Here is a 20,834-nt window from a genome sequence, read left to right on the forward strand (position 1 = left end):
AAAAAATTTTCAAAATCGTTAATTTTTAGATTATTACGAAATTTTTGCTCAAAGGCAGAAACATTTTTTCTCAAAGGCATGAAGTTTAGTATCGTATAATTTCTAAACAAATTGTTCGATTTTATTAATCTCGGTCTCAAATTTATGGTTATGTGTTCTAGCTTGAAAATTTTTGTTTTTAAATAAGGATAATAAATTCAAAAACATATTTGAGTCAAGTAAAAAAGGTATCTTCGATTTTTCTTTTTTTGTTCGAAATTTTTAATTCCTTTTGTTCATCAAAGATAAAAATTTTAAATTGGCGATCCCCATGGTCCTATTCAGATTTTTGTATATGTTGTCGCTGACATTATTACCTAATTTTAGTATAGGAATTATAAAAACTAAAAAATTAATTTTTAAGATATCTTTGGTCAATATTGTTTTTGAATTTGTTATCCTATAACACCGTTCAACAGCATTTATTGGACATAAACGAGACCATATATACATGATACTAGTGGTTTTACAAAGTAAAACTGTGTTTTCAGTTTTTCATTTTCTGATCTTTTCTCTTTTTTAAAGTACTTGAAATTTTTACTATGTATTCAAATAGCAAATAAAAGTATTCGAAACTGTTTTTTTCAATGTAAAAAAACCGGGTTATTCGATATTCGAAATCAACATTTAGAAAAAACCGACAGTAGTAAAACAGAAAAAATCCGAGTCGATCACCCTAGTATCAAATGAAAGAAGATAACCTATGGAAAACAAAACTATATTTTGTTTTTACTTTTCAGGACAAAAAAGTGTAAATAATGTCTTTTAAAAATTCATCCTTTATATCCTTGAGAATTTTCAATATTTTTTTTTTTCCAAAAAATATATATAAATATTAAATATTGTTAAATATTGTTCCTATAGCATCATTACTTAAGTCGCTAAAAATATATATTATTACTCTAATATTAAAAAAAGAATTTCTTGATTAATAAGGAAATCTGTGTTAGTAAAATACTGAACATTACTTCTTGGACTTGAACAAAACCAAATACTCGTGAAAGCAGAGATTGTTGATGATATAAAAATTTATCCTTATATCAATATGGGCATCAAATTAAAGAGGGAGATCTCTGGAAATTAAAAATATATTGTTTTTATTTTGAAAGTTGAAAGATTATATATTATGTCCTTTAAATATATTATTCCTTCAAATTTCTAATAATTTTCCAATACATATTTTATATTGTTTTTATTTCTGTTTATCAGGACGAAAAAAATAATATTAATATATAAAAACAAGTAATTAAGTATAGTCGGGCATGACCGACCATATGATACCCTACACCAGTTATGAATATTAAATGTGATTTATTTTTCATAATAAAGCATTTATATTCAATATTACCTTATTCCGATACATTTAAGCAATTTACGGATGAAAAACTAATTTTCTTAAAGAGGCTTTATATGGGGGGCTAGGGGCAAATATGGACCAAACCCGATAAAGTTTTGTGAATGTATTTATATTTATATAATATTTATTTAATATTTATTTGTGCTGAATTTCATCGCGATATTTGTGTTTATAAGTTAATTTTGGGCATTGAAGTAATTTTCGGAAGGGGACTTTGTATGGGAGCTAGAGTCAAATGAGACCCGATCTTTATGAAATTTGGCAAGGTCATCAAGGCTTGTATAAAACTTAGTTGTGTCGCTTTTTATCGATATACAGGTATATTTAACATAATTATGAGCTCAGAAGCCCTTTTCGGGGGTTCTGTTGTATGGGGGCTAGGTGAAATAATGGACCGATTTTAACCATTTTCAATAGGCTTCGTCCTTGGGCCAAAAAAGTGCGTGTGCCAAATTTCATCCATTATCTTGAAAATTGCGACCTGTACCTTGCGCACATGGTTTACATGGACAGTCAGCCAGCCAACCAGCCGGACGGACGGACGGACATGGCCAATATCACACAAACGTATAATACCCTCCCCACTATGGTGGTGTAGGGTATAAATACTATCAATTTTATAATTTCATCCTTTATATAGAAGGCTAACATTTTAAAGTGATATTGCTATTTTCAGAGACGTCCTACTTAATGTGACGGCCATGAACACAAGGATATAAATATTTGAATAAATTAAAAAAATATATCCTTGAAAGTTTAAAGTCCTTCAAAAAGGAAAAAGGATCAGAAAACTAATTATATAGTTTTTCTGTATACGATCACTACTTTTACTCGTATTTGGTTTTGTTCCAGTCCAAAAAGAAATGTCCAATATTTTACTCATATTTATTTCCTTATTTATCAAGAAAATATTTGTTGCATATTTGAGTAATAATATAATTTTTTTACTGCTTAAATAATAAAGCTATAGAAACAAATTTTAACCTATATTTATTATTATGAAGGATAACATTTTCAAAGGATATTAATTAAAATTTTTCGTCCTGAAAAATAAAAACAAAAAATATATTTGATTTCCGGAGATTGTACTCTTTCATTTGATACCCATACCCAAATTTAATATATTTTATTAAATTTGTATATCCTTAAAACTTTGAAGTACTTTTCACTTTAAATGACCTCTAGTAACGTTCAATTCCAATAAAAAATTTAAAATTGTTTCACGGTGTAACAATACAATTTTTTTTTTAATTTCCAAACTAGAAACGTAACCATTAATTTAAAACCAAGAATAATAAAATCGGATATGTAGTTTAGAAAATATGCGATATTAAACTTCATTCTTCAAAAATATATGTATGTACATAAATTTTGGACTACGATAAAACGTAACGAATTTGTGAATTTTGGAGAACTTAATGCAAAGAACGTATATTCGAAATTGCATTTTTTGTTCAAAATTTTTAAAAATTATCATTATTGATATAAACATCAGGAAGGTTTTCGGAATAGGTCTTTTAATTAATTTCCTAAAACAAATCATTTTTGTTAAATGTTATCTTTGCCATGTCCGTCTGTGCGACTGTTGTAATTCATCAAAATCCGTCCATAAATAATGGAGATATGAGCAAAAATCAGAGACGACCTCTGAAAATTGCATCATGATTACGATTGCTGCTGTATTAATATATACATGGCTGTTTTAACTGTATTCCGGGGGCCTATTTGGAATCAAATTCCGAAATTTCTCTTTTTAAAAATCAAACAGTTCCTATCAATCGAAAATATTTGTATCGGACGGAATTAAGAGTTTTTCATGAACACATTTTGGGGAAAATTATAGGGAATTCAATTTAAAAATGGGGATTTTTTGGGGACAACAAGCTTAAGATTGGGGACATGAGACAAAATTTTTCTGGCAACACTGATATTAGTTATTATTATTACAAAATTATAAACGCTTTGGTGTCAATTTAGTACCAAGCATGTACAATTTTAAAACGTATTTTTTCTCTTTGTGTAGACTTGTATTATTAAGTAGAAAGTGATTCTAAGATATTAGGTTATGTTGTAAAGGTGGATGCTATAAACATCATATAATGAAGTTAAACAGCTAGGACTATTGTGCACTCCTTTTTAATGGTCCAATGATTCAAAAACTCCTTCTCGGGTTCTGTGTATCACTGTCCTTGCATTCAAATTTCCAATCAGTCGACATTTGACATTTAGGCAAGTGGCTTAGTGCCCATATGATACAGAATTTACCACTGAAAGAAATGACGGCTATAGATTTTTTACATTCTAAAATTGCCTTAGACATAAAGCCAATGTTTCCAGATTATAGTGCTCAAGGTCTTACTAATACTTGCCTACTGATGACTTTCGTATTTATTTCGCATTGTATTAATAATAAAAACTATTGCAATATAATTAAAATATATAAATAAAAATCTCGTGAAGACATTTAAATAATAAGTATAACCATTAAACATGGAGGTGTTATTTGATTAAATTAGTTTTTCACACGCAAATCCAATTTTGTCAAATATGTTCTACAAACTGTTTACATTATTAAGGTAATAAAATTTGCCTTATATGTTTAGTTGATCGTGTAATAATAATTACTTCAACATATAGTCATTTAGAATTAACGCGTTTTTTTATTGTTCACTTTGATTTTATCTATCATAAAGGTAAAATGTAAAGCCAACAAGTGATTTTTATGTCCTAAACAGATTTATTAATAATAAATTAATAAAACTTTAGTTCAGTATGACATTTTATTATAATTACACTACATATGTTTCAATATACAGATGATATGTTGTTCTGTTTTTTTATGCCCACCATCAAAAAAGATGGCGGTTAAATTGGTTTTGTCATTCCGTTTGTAACACATCGAAATATTGATCATAGACCCACAAAACTATACATATTCTGTGTTAAATTCTAAGACGATCTAGTCATGTCTGTCCGTCCGTCTAAAGAAAGAGCTAAAGAGTTGAAAATTTCCACAAATATTTCTATAGGTAAGGTTTGTTTGGCATTGAAAATGTACAATATCGGTCAACGTTTTCGTATAGCCCCCATACAAAAAAATTACTTTAACGTCCATTACTGGCTTAAAAATACGAGTCTAGCGCACAAATTCAATATAAGTAAGTTTCCCATAATTTACCCTTACCCCCCATATAAGGCCCCCATTCAGAAAATAACTTTAACGCTCATTACTGCCTTTATAATAATAAGAGTATAGCGATTAAATTTGACATAAGCAAGTTTTTTATGAGTTAAAATCTTTCTACCAAATGCTATGAGGATCAGCTCACAATTGACAATACTCCCCATATAAGGTCCCCTCTGAAAATGACTTCAACGCTCATTACTGACTTAAAAATCAAGCAAAAATCTCTCTACCGAATTTTATTAGAATCGGTCCATAATTGACCCTACCCCCATATAAGGCCCCCTTCAGAAAATGACTTTAACGCACATTACTGGCTTAAAAATGCGAGTATAGCTATGAAATTCAGAAGTAAGTTTCTTACAAGCCAAAATATCTCTACCGAATTTTATAATTGACCCAGATTGACCGCCATTTTCATGGTTTAAAAGTTGGACAATTTTGTTGGTCTTATTGACTAGCGCAATTTCAAATATTAACCTAATGTTTATAGGGGAGCATTCCATTTACGGCATACGGTTTGATGGTGGGTATATAAGATTCGGCATAGTCGAATATAACACTTTTACTTGTTTTTTTCTTGTGGGAAAAGCCATAACATTGATTAAAATTAAACGCTTTTAAATTTATTAAAACGCAAGAAATTTAACTTCACAAGTGTAGGGTGCACCTCTATAGTGGGGAGGGTATTATGCGTTTGTGCTGATGTACTGCTCATACACCCAACTTAAAGTATACCAATCAGAATCACTTGGTGTGTTGATTTAGCTATATTCGCCTGTCCGTCCATCTGTCTATCCGTCAGGTCGGCACATACTCCTCTTTGGACAAACGCTATAGAAAATGGTTGAAATCGGTCTATTATTTCACCTAGCCCCCATGAACTCAGAAATATGTTCTTGTATCCTTCCAAAAATCGGCAAATCTTAGTTTTATATACATAAGTCAAAATGATACTGCCAATGATCGGAATTCATTTGACCCTAGCCCCCAAATTGGGAAGTAAATCCAAAATAAGCATATATGCCAAGTTTTGTCCAGTTAATCTGCGGTCTGTACTTTGACCACAAGTTTTATATGGAACTTAGATGAATGAACATCGACTTTTTGATTGTTGTTGAAAAAAATGTATTATTCAAAAGTCGATTATTCTCGTAGCTATTTAAAATAATTATAATATGATATCAACAGTTTATATGGAGCTCAAAACGGAGATGTTCATTTTTAGGTAGGATTTCTTTAAATTTCTAAAAAAGAGAATTAGTAATATTACTCTGACACTAGATTTTTCGAATTTTATACACACAAATTTAAAGCTTGTGTCGAAAATTTTAATTGAATTCCCCTTTATATGTAGATTTGTATCTTAATTGGTCGATCAGGTGTTTATTACCACGATTTACTCATTTATTATATTTATGACACTATTGTATTATCGACATCAAAAGGATAATTTTCGGAAGAGGATTTTTATAAGGACTTTAGTTAATTATAAACCGAAATTTACAGAATTGGAAATACCGATAAATAAGCAAAACCAATAAAATTTACCCCATCTTTTAATGTCTGAATATATTTTGTCGTAACAATAATTTGATAGTTTTCTCATAACATACATATATCGTAACTATAAACGGCAAACAGACGTTCAAATAATGGGACTGTGTATGATTAAATAAAAATTAAACGATAATGAAGCCATCATCATGTAAGTAGCAAACTTCTTTACTCTATTTCTGCGATTTTTCTGCGTACATGTAAGGCAAACACTAAATACATACACTTGTATAAATGGTAAACATTAGGGAGTTTTTTAATTACTTGCATTTAAAGATTTAAAGACATCGATCCGAAAAAATCGGGATCTTCCATGGCTATATATGATGGATATGCTGTCTTTATTTTTTAGAGTTTAAATATTGATATAGTCCGAAAATTGCATAACTAACAATACACAAACACCCTAATACATACACATTTATATACGTACATACGCGTGTATATTTATGACAGAAATTGTGTGTGTTGTTAATATGTTTATATGTATACATACATTCGAAGTCGTTACACCAAAAGAGTACATGACACTTTTGACTACAACTCAAGGAAGTAAGTGACGGATGTTCCGGTACTTGTGTCAAGCGCTTGTCTTTCGTTACATTTTTGTTACATATTATTTCTCATACATTCCAAATACACGGATACATACGTAAAAATGTATCTAGCTGTATGTATAAATTCCTATAAAATACATACTTGTATGTAAAATGTGTTTACAGTAGAGAAATTATATTCAGAGTTGTACCCAACAAAAACCTGGTAATGACTTGTACTTCTTAACAAATTATTTTTCAATAACTACTACAGTGTACATACTTGTAAGGAGTCTAGTAATGACTTTCATTTAAACTGATATAGAAGTGCAATAAAATAGCTAAGCAGTGGTGCAGTGATTTAAAAGAACTACGTGCTCTACTACCTCTTTGTAAGCAGAGTGGTAAGTACTCTTTAACTTCTATTGTAAGCCAGTTCTTGCCTCCAATGACATCACCGTTTTAAAATAATGATTTAAAATGCTAATGAGCAAATAGTGAAAAGTGATTTATTAGCTTTTTAATTCATTACTTTTCAATATAAGTTTTGTCTGGGTAGTAACAGTAGTAGTAAAGACGTCGCTTAACACCAAATCAAATAGCAAATAAAAACGCATTTGCGAGACAACATTTTTTTTTCACTTATCGGAGGACTCAAATGTGATTTTTGCTGATATTTCTTCTTTTCTCTTTTGTTTAATTTAATTTTATTTTCTTTTACTTACTTAAGTATAAAAAGTACAATTTAGTCACATAAGTAAGTAATATGCGTGGATGGTGATAAAAGTTAAGTAAGCTTATGAGATAAATACACACATATGTATGTATGTCATTAACTGATACTATATATCGTTAAGACAGTAAAAGTATATTGCTGAAGATTTTTAATGTTGAACGGTCATCATTTGCAAGCAGGCACTTACAAAATTTTGAAAGGTTCGTTAAAGAAAGTTGGAGAATATTGTCTTTACTTACAATGTCTCGAGTTATCCAATCTCCTGCCATAGTAGGCCCAATGGGGAATGACAGGTGTCATGAGTCAAACTCAATATAACCCCGTTGAAGGCAATCACTGGTTAGAGTCGATAGAAGGGGCGGACCCAACATCAGGTGAAAACACCCTATTGATATCATGAGGAATGCCGTGCCCCTATAAACATTCTCATAATCTAAAGACACACCTCAGTGTAGTCCTGGACCTCTTAAAATCGCCCAACCAAACTACTGTGATGGTTTCTGTTGTTTCGGCAACAGCACCTAGGGACGTAATTGGTGGTTCAAAAACACAGATCTACATTTAATTAGCCAGACTTATTTCAGTGGCCACATGGACCTACTGTGATCAGTTGAGCATGTTAAAAGTAAACTCCAACACACTCAACCATGAAGGAAAATCGTCGATAAATTAAAGATTAAGGTATAAACAACGTCTAAACAAACACCTCCGCCACTTCAACCGTCACTCCATCCGTCATTCCGATACAACTCAGAATCTCATCTATCAGATGCACCGTACATCAACGCATACCCAATCTTTGCATTATCAGCTCAAATCCTAGAAACTAGGAGCGTATCAATCTTTTAACCCAGCACCCCTTCCCACGAATTTGGGTTTTAAACACGACCAACTAGGACAAAGTCCTGCGGTAACTGGCCACCAGTAGTACCAGATTATGCGGTGCTCTGGTTCGATCACATGTCAAATCATTCCAAGGAAAGGTAGAGGATACATTTGATCATCACCAGTTTATAGTCCCGGCATACTACAGGTACTGATAACACCTCTATACCCCGGGATTGTAATACACCAAGAGTCTTCATTAAGAAAACTTGCCCCGGGGGACATATTTGTAATGTGTACTTGAGCTATAGCCTATTACAACTAATTGCAATAGGAATATTTCTAATTATAATTATTTGTAATGTTTAATTGAGTAATAGCCATTACAATTACTTGTAACTGAAGATTTTCCAATTGCAGTAATTACAATTACTTATAATTGTAATTTTAGTACCACCAATTATTGTAATTATTCGGGGAAAATCACAATTACAAGTAAATATGTTTAGGTTTATACTTCAAATACTATTTCTTCTAAAGTAATTAATTGTAATTTAAAATGAAATAAGTATCCACCAGTAACTGAGTAACACAGTTTTCAACGCCTTAATAATGACCTACGTACATATAAGAATACACATACATATATATGTATATGTCTACATATATCTGGTATGTATGTAAATAAAACGGTTCATGAAATACTGCCACTTTGAATAAATAAGTGTATGTATGTTCAAGTATTTTCTTACTTTATATTTGTAAAGGGGTTTTCATTAAGAACGACGAATTTTGTTTTTAACATTATTGAATAGGACTGAACGTGGCTTTGCAATTCCTTAAAAATTTAAATCGGTTTAAACACGCTACAATAATCATGCAAATTTAGTCCTTTATATTAATTCGTGACAAGACTTCTACGACAAACATTTGAACGATATCATATACCATATATATGTATAATGTCATCGATTGTACTTTCATTTGAAACAAAAATAATTTCATCAACAATCCCACAAAAAATTTGTTCTTAACGAAAACCCCTGTATTAATCCGCACTTATTATATTATTAACAGTTCAATTGTGACATTTAAGGTATTCTAAGTATTATTTGGTATTTAATGCTATAAATTCATGTACATATTTTATTTTTCTCCAATTACAGATACGATATATTTGTATAAAATTTTCTAAAACATTTATGTAATATGTACCATTAATAAATATGCCCTACACCACGGTGTGAAAATCCTGATCAAATTGGTAAGAGTGAGAAATAATTATTTATACTTTTATTGTTACATAGGTATGTATTTAAACTATCAACAAAAAAAATGAGATATCTAAATTACTGTTCTGAATTCGTTATTTAGCTTGTGTGAGAGATCATCAGGCGGTGTAGTTAAATGAGCCTTCTTAAATCTTATTACTAAAATGTAAACTTAACTCCTCTCAGCTGAGAGCCAAGGTGGGCAAATGATATAATATGGATATCATCATGCGGGGTAGTTAAATGAGCCTTCTTAAATCTTATTACTAAAATGTAAATTTAACTTCTGTCAGCTGATATTTAAAGTGGACAAATAAGCCTCCATATTATATGGGACTCTCAGTGTCCTTGAAGTTTTGACAAATACGTTTCACGAGATTTTCTAAATTCTCAAATCTAGAAGGATGTTTTCATTTCTTATATATACCACGGTGCCCTGTCATGGTTCTGACAATTTTGTATTGAGCCCACTGTATAAGATCAATAGCGGTATAATTTGCGGTTCCCCATAATTGAATTCCTCAAATTCGCAAATTGGTTTTAAAACAGGGTGACGTTGCATTCTAGGCTTCTTAGGTTCTTAGGTTACATGGGTTGCTCGCTAGCAAGCGAGTTCACTCGGAGGCCTTATGTCCCATTGTGATACCCTTAGAATTACCATTCCCTAGCGATGAGAGAATGGTTACCCTCCCTAATTTCGTTGACTACTTGGTTCGTTCGGTCTCCATGTAAACCAGCCGGTGCTTTTAATAAAACCGATCATTTTTATCAGTGACGCATCTCTGAGACAGTCTAGATCATGAAAAAGAGCTCTACCCAGATAGAGTAGTCTGTGCTCTTGTAAGGCTGGACAGTCACATAGAAGGTGTTGTACCGATTTCACTTCCTCTTCGTCCAAGCAGCTTTTACAGTAGCTATGATTTGGGTAGCCCATACGTTCTGACATATGTCCAATCATACAGTGCCCAGTAAATATACCAGTTAGAAGAATAATCGAGTTCTTACCAAGAGATAAGAGGGTCTTAGTCCTATTCGTTGTCAGTATTCGCGGCCCAATCATCCCTTGTCGGTATTTTGGTCTTGAATGACCTATTAAAATTCAGTGTAGATAGAATGTAATCTGTTTCCTGCCCCATGATAGGCCTGCCTATCTTTTGTAGGATGGTGCCATGACTAATGCGGTTGTGCTTCAACCCGTTCGACTGTTTAAGTCGTAGAGCAGATTTAGCAGAAATGCATTTGATGTATATATCAAGGGGAGTTATGTTCAGCATCGTCTCTAGACTAGCCTGAGAGGTGGAACTCAAACATCCAGTGATTGCAAGACATGTCAATCTTTGTACCTTGTTCAGAATAGAGAGATAAGTCTTGGTATCCACCGCTCTCCACCAAACAAGAGCTCCGTAGGTCAAGATAGGTCTTATGACCGCGGTGTACATCCAGTGCACAATGTATGGTTTAAGACCCCATCTTTTCCCAAAAGTTTTCTTACATATATAGAAGGCACATAATGCCTTCTTCATTCGACTCTCAGCATTACGTTTCCACGTGAGTTTAGAGTCTAGGATTACGCCAAGATATTTGGCTTCGCTTGAGGTGTTCAAAATGGTACCATCCAAACGCGGAGGTCTGAATTCTGGAATTTTGTACCTCCTGGTGAAAAGAACCAGTTCAGTTTTGGCCGGGTTGACACCCAGACCGTTTTCCTTGGCCCATGATAGTAGAACGCCGAGGGCTGATGGAGAGTTCACTTATTGTGGGAAGAAACTTCCCTTGAATAAGGAGCACGACGTCGTCAGCATATGCGACTACTTTGAAGCCCATCCTACTGAGTCTGAAAAGGATTTTATTCACGACAAGATTCCACAGGAGTGGAGAGATAACACCACCTTGTGGTGTGCCCCTTGTCACGACTTTCCTTGTCTTGCCAATACCCATATTAGAGTTAATGGCCCTACTCTTAAGCATGTTTTCTGTCCAGTTTTTTATCCGCTGATCGACACCTAGGTCACCCAGTGCATCGACTATTGCGGATATGTTCACGTTGTTAAACGCACCCTCAACGTCCAAGAAAGATGCCATAACATATTCCTTTATGTCAAGTGCCTTCTCTATGGTTCCGACAACGTCATGTAAGGCTGTCTCCACCGACCTTCCTTTCAGGTATGCGTGTTGTGCTCTACAGAAGTTATCAGGAGAGATGATGTTCCTGACATGGATGTCGACCAATCTTTCCAATGTTTTCCATAAAAACGATGACAGACTGATCGGCCTATAGTCTTTGGCGGTACTATGGTTTACTTTTCCCGCTTTGGGGATAAATACCACTGTAACCTCTCTCCATACTTTAGGAATGTAGCCTGTTTCCAGGCTGCTCCTAAATATCATAATTAGCCATGGCATGATGGTGGTGATCGATTTTTGGAGTAGTGCGAATATGCCATCTGGCCCTGGGGATTTATAGGGCTTGAAGGATGACACCGCCCACGAAATTTTCTCCATACTAACAATGGAACTGACTAATTCACTTATGTGGATTCGAGAAGCTGCGAGGTGCTCCAAAGTGGAGCCTTCATTTTCATCATCTCTGCAACCCGGAAAGTGTGTCTCCATAATTAGTTCCAGAGTTTCGGTGCTACTTTCAGTAAAGTTACCATCCGGTTTCATCAGGAATCCAGGCGTACCGGGGTCTTTGGATAGCACCTTACGTAGACGTGATGCCTCCGTGGTACTCTCCAGCTCCTCACGCTTCCAGGATTCCTTCTTAGCCCTTCTGGTTTCCCTCTTGAAAGTATTGAAGCTTTGACGATAGTCGTCCCAGCTTAACGGGTTCTGATCCCTCTTCGCTTTATTAAATAGTTTCCTACATTCTTTCCTTAGCTGCATTAGTTTAGGATTCCACCATGGTTGCCGGAATTTCCTAGGTACCTGCCGCATCCTACATAAGGCATAGTAGGCTTCCCTTAAAGTCCTGGATAGATAATCTACTGAGTCGTCCAAGTCCTGTGTACCATGCAGTCCATCCGTTTCCGGAGGTGGTATGGTATCAATCAGATTACCGAATTTGACCCAGTCGGTTTTCCTTGGATTTTTAAAGGGGTTTTCCCTAGCCATCGTAAGCTGCCACGTGGATAACTTCCTTCTCCATAAGCATTCTAGGCTTAGTATTAGGGATGCCAATCCCGAAATCCCGATCCCGAAAATCCCGGGATTTTTCGGGATTGGCAAATCCCGAATCCCGGGATTTGGAAAATAAATCCCGGGATTTTTTCGGGATTAGGATTTTTTTCAAAAAACTGTTTTTATTTTCTTTTTTTGAGCCATAATTTTCATTAATTTGAAAATTACGATCTTATTTTATTTTTGACTCATGCAAAACAAAATTCCGCAGAGCTAATTTTATACATATTTGAACCTTTTATTTTTTAAAGTGGTATGAGTCCATACACATAGCACATATAAATTTATTTATTCACTTCGTTTTTATACCTTACACCACTTTAGTGTGGAGGGTATATTTTGTTTGTGCTGATGTTTGTTACACACAATAATATTGGTCCTATACCTTAAAGTATACCAATCGGCTCAGAATCATTTTCTGAGTCGATTTAGCTATGTCCGTCCGTCTGTCCGTCCGTCCGTGTAAACCTTGTAATCAAACTACAGCAATTTTGAAGATAATTCAATGAAATTTTGTATGATCTTCTATTGTACTAGAGACGGATCCTATTGAAAATGGATAACATCGGTCCAATATTTGACCTAGCCCCCATACAACTGAACCCCCCAAATAGGGTTTTTAAGTTCATAATTATGTTCAATATACTCGTAACTCGACAAAAAGCTGCAAAACCAAGTTCTATACTAGCCTTCATGACCCTGATGTATTTTTTGATGATGCGGCCTCATTTGACCCTAGCCCCTATGCAAAGCCCCCTTCGAAATATGACTTAAATGTACACAATTTTATTCAACAAAAAATAGCTAAATTATATCTGAGGCAAGGTACAATTCAACTTAGATGCTTTATTATGAACAATAAATCACATTTTATTTTTATAACTGGTGTAGGGTATTATATGGTAGGCTTCGCCCAACTATAACTTTTTACTTGTTAGCACATTGCAATGTTGGTCGTAGACCGACCCAAAAAGTATACACATTCTGTGTCTGTAAGCTGAAAACACGAGTTAGAAGACTCATTCTATTTGGGCTGCAAATTTGGACCAAAATTGACACAAGAAAACCTCCTCTGAAAATCACATTGATGCTGATATTAATATCAATACATTACAATATTTTGATGGTGGGTATTTAATTTCGGCACAGTTGAATACAAACTTTATTTTTCAATACTAGAGGATTTTACATTTCTAACTTTCTACAAATCTGAATGATACCGGTAAAGGTAAATTACCTTGTTCTGAATGCACCTAAAATTTTAAATTAATACTACGAATATAATAATATGTTCCAAAACTAATATGTATTTTGAGTAAAATTCCAAATATTTTTCAAAGAATAGGTTCTAAATTGATGTTCGAATAATTGAATTGGTATCTGTTATAATTATTAGTTCACATGGAACAGTATGAGGTTTTAAAAAGTGCTTATGTCTAATTTCGGAACTTGATATTTATTTTTATTTAGGAAGTAAGTATGTATTTAAAAAGTTTCAGAAATTATGCAATTCTGAAAGTTTTTATTTAAAAATTGGAATTAATTGGATTGTTTTAATTTAAATATATCTTCTGTCTGTTAAATTTCCACAAAATTAAACAATTTTCTTTACAAATATGATGATTTAAAGATTTTCATATATAAAATAATTAAATTCATGTAATCCCGAAATCCCGTAAAATCCCGAAATACCGAAAAATCCCGGGATCCCGAAAAATCCCGGGATCCCGAAATATCCCGGGATCCCGGGATTGCAATTTGCAAAATCCCGAATCCCGGGATTTGTAAAAGCCAGTCCCGTTTGGCATCCCTACTTAGTATCGATTAATGGTTAATTAGCCAGTGAAGATTGGAAATTTTTTGTCAAATATGGATCCTCTTTGTTTTGATATGGTGACGCCAAGTTAGACATCTATGAATGCCAAGGTATGGGGCAATCTGGGAAATATTCACATTATTTAGAGTCACTGTGGAACAGCTTCCTCTTCTTAATTTAAAGTGATATGTTTGCTCTTTAGTTCGTTTACTTATATTCTCCAATTTTTTTAATCACGTTTTCAAAAGTCTGCTATAATTATAATGCTGTGTCATATGCAAATATGGGCATTTTTAAGTTGCCGCTGATAGACAAATAAGAGTTGTGGTACCTCAGCATTGATTGCATGGTCTATGATCACGTAATCACAGCACTTTATCCAGAAGACATGATCTGAGAGATAAGATCATTTGTTTTAAAAAGGTAGCAGGCAGTGTTGCCAGAAAAATTTTGTCTCATGTCCCCAATCTTAAGCTTGTTGTCCCCAAAAAATCCCCATTTTTAAATTGAATTCCCTATAATTTTCCCCAAAATGTGTTCATGAAAAACTCTTAATTCCGTCCGATACAAATATTTTCGATTGATAGGAACTGTTTGATTTTTAAAAAGAGAAATTTCGGAATTTGATTCCAAATAGGCCCCCGGAATACAGTTAAAACAGCCATGTATATATTAATACAGCAGCAATCGTAATCATGATGCAATTTTCAGAGGTCGTCTCTGATTTTTGCTCATATCTCCATTATTTATGGACGGATTTTGATGAATTACAACAGTCGCACAGACGGACATGGCAAAGATAACATTTAACAAAAATGATTTGTTTTAGGAAATTAATTAAAAGACCTATTCCGAAAACCTTCCTGATGTTTATATCAATAATGATAATTTTTAAAAATTTTGAACAAAAAATGCAATTTCGAATATACGTTCTTTGCATTAAGTTCTCCAAAATTCACAAATTCGTTACGTTTTATCGTAGTCCAAAATTTATGTACATACATATATTTTTGAAGAATGAAGTTTAATATCGCATATTTTCTAAACTACATATCCGATTTTATTATTCTTGGTTTTAAATTAATGGTTACGTTTCTAGTTTGGAAATTAAAAAAAAAATTGTATTGTTACACCGTGAAACAATTTTAAATTTTTTATTGGAATTGAACGTTACTAGAGGTCATTTAAAGTGAAAAGTACTTCAAAGTTTTAAGGATATACAAATTTAATAAAATATATTAAATTTGGGTATGGGTATCAAATGAAAGAGTACAATCTCCGGAAATCAAATATATTTTTTGTTTTTATTTTTCAGGACGAAAAATTTTAATTAATATCCTTTGAAAATGTTATCCTTCATAATAATAAATATAGGTTAAAATTTGTTTCTATAGCTTTATTATTTAAGCAGTAAAAAAATTATATTATTACTCAAATATGCAACAAATATTTTCTTGATAAATAAGGAAATAAATATGAGTAAAATATTGGACATTTCTTTTTGGACTGGAACAAAACCAAATACGAGTAAAAGTAGTGATCGTATACAGAAAAACTATATAATTAGTTTTCTGATCCTTTTTCCTTTTTGAAGGACTTTAAACTTTCAAGGATATATTTTTTTAATTTATTCAAATATTTATATCCTTGTGTTCATGGCCGTCACATTAAGTAGGACGTCTCTGAAAATAGCAATATCACTTTAAAATGTTAGCCTTCCATATAAAGGATGAAATTATAAAATTGATAGTATTTATACCCTACACCACCATAGTGGGGAGGGTATTATACGTTTGTGTGATATTGGCCATGTCCGTCCGTCCGTCCGGCTGGTTGGCTGGCTGACTGTCCATGTAAACCATGTGCGCAAGGTACAGGTCGCAATTTTCAAGATAATGGATGAAATTTGGCACACGCACTTTTTTGGCCCAAGGACGAAGCCTATTGAAAATGGTTAAAATCGGTCCATTATTTCACCTAGCCCCCATACAACAGAACCCCCGAAAAGGGCTTCTGAGCTCATAATTATGTTAAATATACCTGTATATCGATAAAAAGCGACACAACTAAGTTTTATACAAGCCTTGATGACCTTGCCAAATTTCATAAAGATCGGGTCTCATTTGACTCTAGCTCCCATACAAAGTCCCCTTCCGAAAATTACTTCAATGCCCAAAATTAACTTATAAACACAAATATCGCGATGAAATTCAGCACAAATAAATATTAAATAAATATTATATAAATATAAATACATTCACAAAACTTTATCGGGTTTGGTCCATATTTGCCCCTAGCCCCCCATATAAAGCCTCTTTAAGAAAATTAGTTTTTCATCCGTAAATTGCTTAAATGTATCGGAATAAGGTAATATTGAATATAAATGCTTTATTATGAAAAATAAATCACATTTAATATTCATAACTGGTGTAGGGTATCATATGGTCGGTCATGCCCGACTATACTTAATTACTTGTTTTTATATATTAATATTATTTTTTTCGTCCTGATAAACAGAAATAAAAACAATATAAAATATGTATTGGAAAATTATTAGAAATTTGAAGGAATAATATATTTAAAGGACATAATATATAATCTTTCAACTTTCAAAATAAAAACAATATATTTTTAATTTCCAGAGATCTCCCTCTTTAATTTGATGCCCATATTGATATAAGGATAAATTTTTATATCATCAACAATCTCTGCTTTCACGAGTATTTGGTTTTGTTCAAGTCCAAGAAGTAATGTTCAGTATTTTACTAACACAGATTTCCTTATTAATCAAGAAATTCTTTTTTTAATATTAGAGTAATAATATATATTTTTAGCGACTTAAGTAATAATGCTATAGGAACAATATTTAACAATATTTAATATTTATATATATTTTTTGGAAAAAAAAAATATTGAAAATTCTCAAGGATATAAAGGATGAATTTTTAAAAGACATTATTTACACTTTTTTGTCCTGAAAAGTAAAAACAAAATATAGTTTTGTTTTCCATAGGTTATCTTCTTTCATTTGATACTAGGGTGATCGACTCGGATTTTTTCTGTTTTACTACTGTCGGTTTTTTCTAAATGTTGATTTCGAATATCGAATAACCCGGTTTTTTTACATTGAAAAAAACAGTTTCGAATACTTTTATTTGCTATTTGAATACATAGTAAAAATTTCAAGTACTTTAAAAAAGAGAAAAGATCAGAAAATGAAAAACTGAAAACACAGTTTTACTTTGTAAAACCACTAGTATCATGTATATATGGTCTCGTTTATGTCCAATAAATGCTGTTGAACGGTGTTATAGGATAACAAATTCAAAAACAATATTGACCAAAGATATCTTAAAAATTAATTTTTTAGTTTTTATAATTCCTATACTAAAATTAGGTAATAATGTCAGCGACAACATATACAAAAATCTGAATAGGACCATGGGGATCGCCAATTTAAAATTTTTATCTTTGATGAACAAAAGGAATTAAAAATTTCGAACAAAAAAAGAAAAATCGAAGATACCTTTTTTTACTTGACTCAAATATGTTTTTGAATTTATTATCCTTATTTAAAAACAAAAATTTTCAAGCTAGAACACATAACCATAAATTTGAGACCGAGATTAATAAAATCGAACAATTTGTTTAGAAATTATATGATACTAAACTTCATGCCTTTGAGAAAAAATGTTTCTGCCTTTGAGCAAAAATTTCGTAATAATCTAAAAATTAACGATTTTGAAAATTTTTTAAAACTTTGAATTTCGTATTTATTCAAAGAGTATGATAACCAAATTTCTCCAAATCGGAGAGGGTAAGGTGCGAACCCAGTTTCAAATACCCTTATATAAAAAAACTAAACTAAAAACTAAAAAAATAATTGTTAATATTTATAAAAAAATAAAAAAATCCCCAAAAATAAGGCAAAAATTATAAAAAACCCCATATTTTACGAAAATCCCCAAATCCTTCCCCACGAAAATCGGTCCCCAAATAAAAGTTGAAATCCCCAATTTGGGGACAAATCCCCACATCTGGCGACACTGACTGCGACTAACTAAGGAATACAATCCGACGAGATAAATGCTTTGACTCTCGGTCGCCTAAGAACTACAACTAGTACGACTATGGATGCAATCCGATGAGTTAAATTCTTTAGCCCACAATCGTTTAACTACGGTTTATTAGTTAGGACTAACTAAAGCATAAAACTAACTACTAACTTCGGCTCTCGGTCGGTTAACTACTGGGTTCAGTTACAGGATTTGTTGTCCGGGAACGAATTGCAACATATTCGGTACCTCGGTTCTTGCTTGATTTGTTAATAAATTCTTTGATGTCTTACACAAAAAATAACATAAACTATTTGGGAATTATAACACTTTGTAAAGTGTATATAATTACTGCTGAAAATATTAGTATTGAGATTATCAATGAAAATATTAGGGGTATAGGTTAGTATTTGTAACTGCACATACAAAAACTACGAGATTATAGGTTATCATCTACAATCAATAAAAAAAGGAATTTTTCTTTCCATTCTGTCGTTGTCTTGGCGCTGTTATAACGTCTCAAAAACACCTCTGGTGTTCCATCAAAGTTTCATCTACAATCAATAAAAAAGGAATTTTGCTTTCATTCAATAAATGTAAGTACTAAGTATGTACTTATAAATAAATACATATGTAATAAATTTGATAATATATTAACTGTAATGCTTAAATCTCTTTTGTAATAGGCTTATAAAATTATATTTTGTATTTACGAGCATTACTTACTAATACTTACTAGAAAATTCTATTTATAATATAACAATTAATATGTATGCAGTTTAAATTTAAATTAAACAAGTAACTAAGTATGCATAGTCGGGCGTGCACAGTGGGGCAGAATGGAAATTTTTTGGAAATAAATCTGGCATTTCTAAACGGCTGATCCGATCGGGATAAAATTTGGCGTGAGCGTAGCCAAGGAGTATTCGAGTTTAAGTTTTGAAGATGAACCCTGCAGATGCCCCAGGGACGGCGCTGTGGCGGCTCAAAGTAGGGTACCTACGACATGTAAAATTTTTAAACTCGTGCCATTTTTTTGTTTTTCACCCAAATACAAAGATTTTTATATTTTGTGAAAGCGCTCGACGAGATCTTGAAAAAACATGCTTGGACATACTACTTATCTCTTATAATATCCGAGTTATAGGCATTTAAAAATTTAGTGATACAAAATTTACCATACCTTGGTCCGCCTTTTTTTGAATACCGGGCGTAATTTTGGACCAAATGGACTCAATTTTTTCTTGTTAGTTAGACAACAAAATTTCCAATAATATACAAAAAATTTCAGATCAATATCATTTACAGATCCAAAAATATACGTTTTTTAATTTAAAAATTCAAAAAATTTTAGATTTTTGGCGTTTTTTTGCCAAAAATGTGTCTTAACTCTTTTATTAATAAAATAAAATTTTTATTAAGAACATATAACAATTTTATAGTTTTCTAAAAGGTATCTTTACGCAGAACGCTTTGGCGTAAAAAACTTGTCCTATTTTTTGAAAATGTTGCCACTGCGTCCTTCCGAATATAACCTATTTTTTATCAAAACTTCAACTTTGGGCGACATGTTCTAAAATCCCAAAGCTGGGATCAGAAAACTGAAAGCAGTTTTGGAAACCTCAATATGTTTTCTATTTACTCCAAAAGTATTTTCCCAGCCCTGAAAGAAATGTGGACCCTATGGGCAAAAAAGTAAAAAATCCCATTTTTGGGATTTTCATTCCTATTTTTGGGAATTGCGGGATGCCCTTTGACCTTTTCAATTTTTTTTTTGCATATTCTTATTTGAAATGACAAATTTAACAAGCGTTGGAAATTTCATTGAGTTTTGTTCATAAATAAAGATTTTGTCATATATTACATATTTGTTTAATTTCTAAAACTATGATTTATATCAAAATTTTAATAGGATCGCAGATAGCTACAACAATTTAGTCCATATTTATCCCTTAATATCATTTTTTAGTTAGATATGGAAATTCTCGACCCTTTACAAAAAATTTCAAGCCAATATCTCAATTACATTCAAAAATATGTTCATTTAAACCTGTGTCCTTTAATTTCATCTTTTTCATATTTTAGTATTAAGTATGACAGAACATACATTTGGTGTTGAATAAAATATTTGGACAATTTTTAAAAATTATTTAGTTAATTATTTTATTATAATATTGTATATAAAATAAAAAAAATTATAATTTTATTATGAGCCACGCACAACAACACCTAAATCACCCCACACAAATTACCTTTCCCGCCCACCGAAATATAAAAC

The 20,834-nt window shown here is 32.1% G+C and overlaps 1 protein-coding gene across 1 annotated transcript; it reads right to left on the reverse strand.

Annotated features, from left to right (window-relative positions):
* Positions 1-12,025: 12,025 nt before the first annotated feature.
* Positions 12,026-12,619, reverse strand: LOC119608245 (the record flags this gene model as incomplete). Its single annotated transcript, XM_037962573.1, has 1 exon — positions 12,026-12,619. A coding segment is annotated over exon 1 (594 nt), but the record flags the coding sequence as incomplete, so codon positions are not given.
* Between the last annotated feature and the right edge of the window lie 8,215 nt (positions 12,620-20,834).

The sequence above is a fragment of the Lucilia sericata genome, unplaced genomic scaffold (genome assembly GCF_015586225.1).
Source record: "Lucilia sericata isolate MDLA Ls3-8-SP2 unplaced genomic scaffold, ASM1558622v1 Contig000812F_arrow, whole genome shotgun sequence".
Lineage (NCBI taxonomy): Eukaryota > Metazoa > Arthropoda > Insecta > Diptera > Calliphoridae > Lucilia > Lucilia sericata.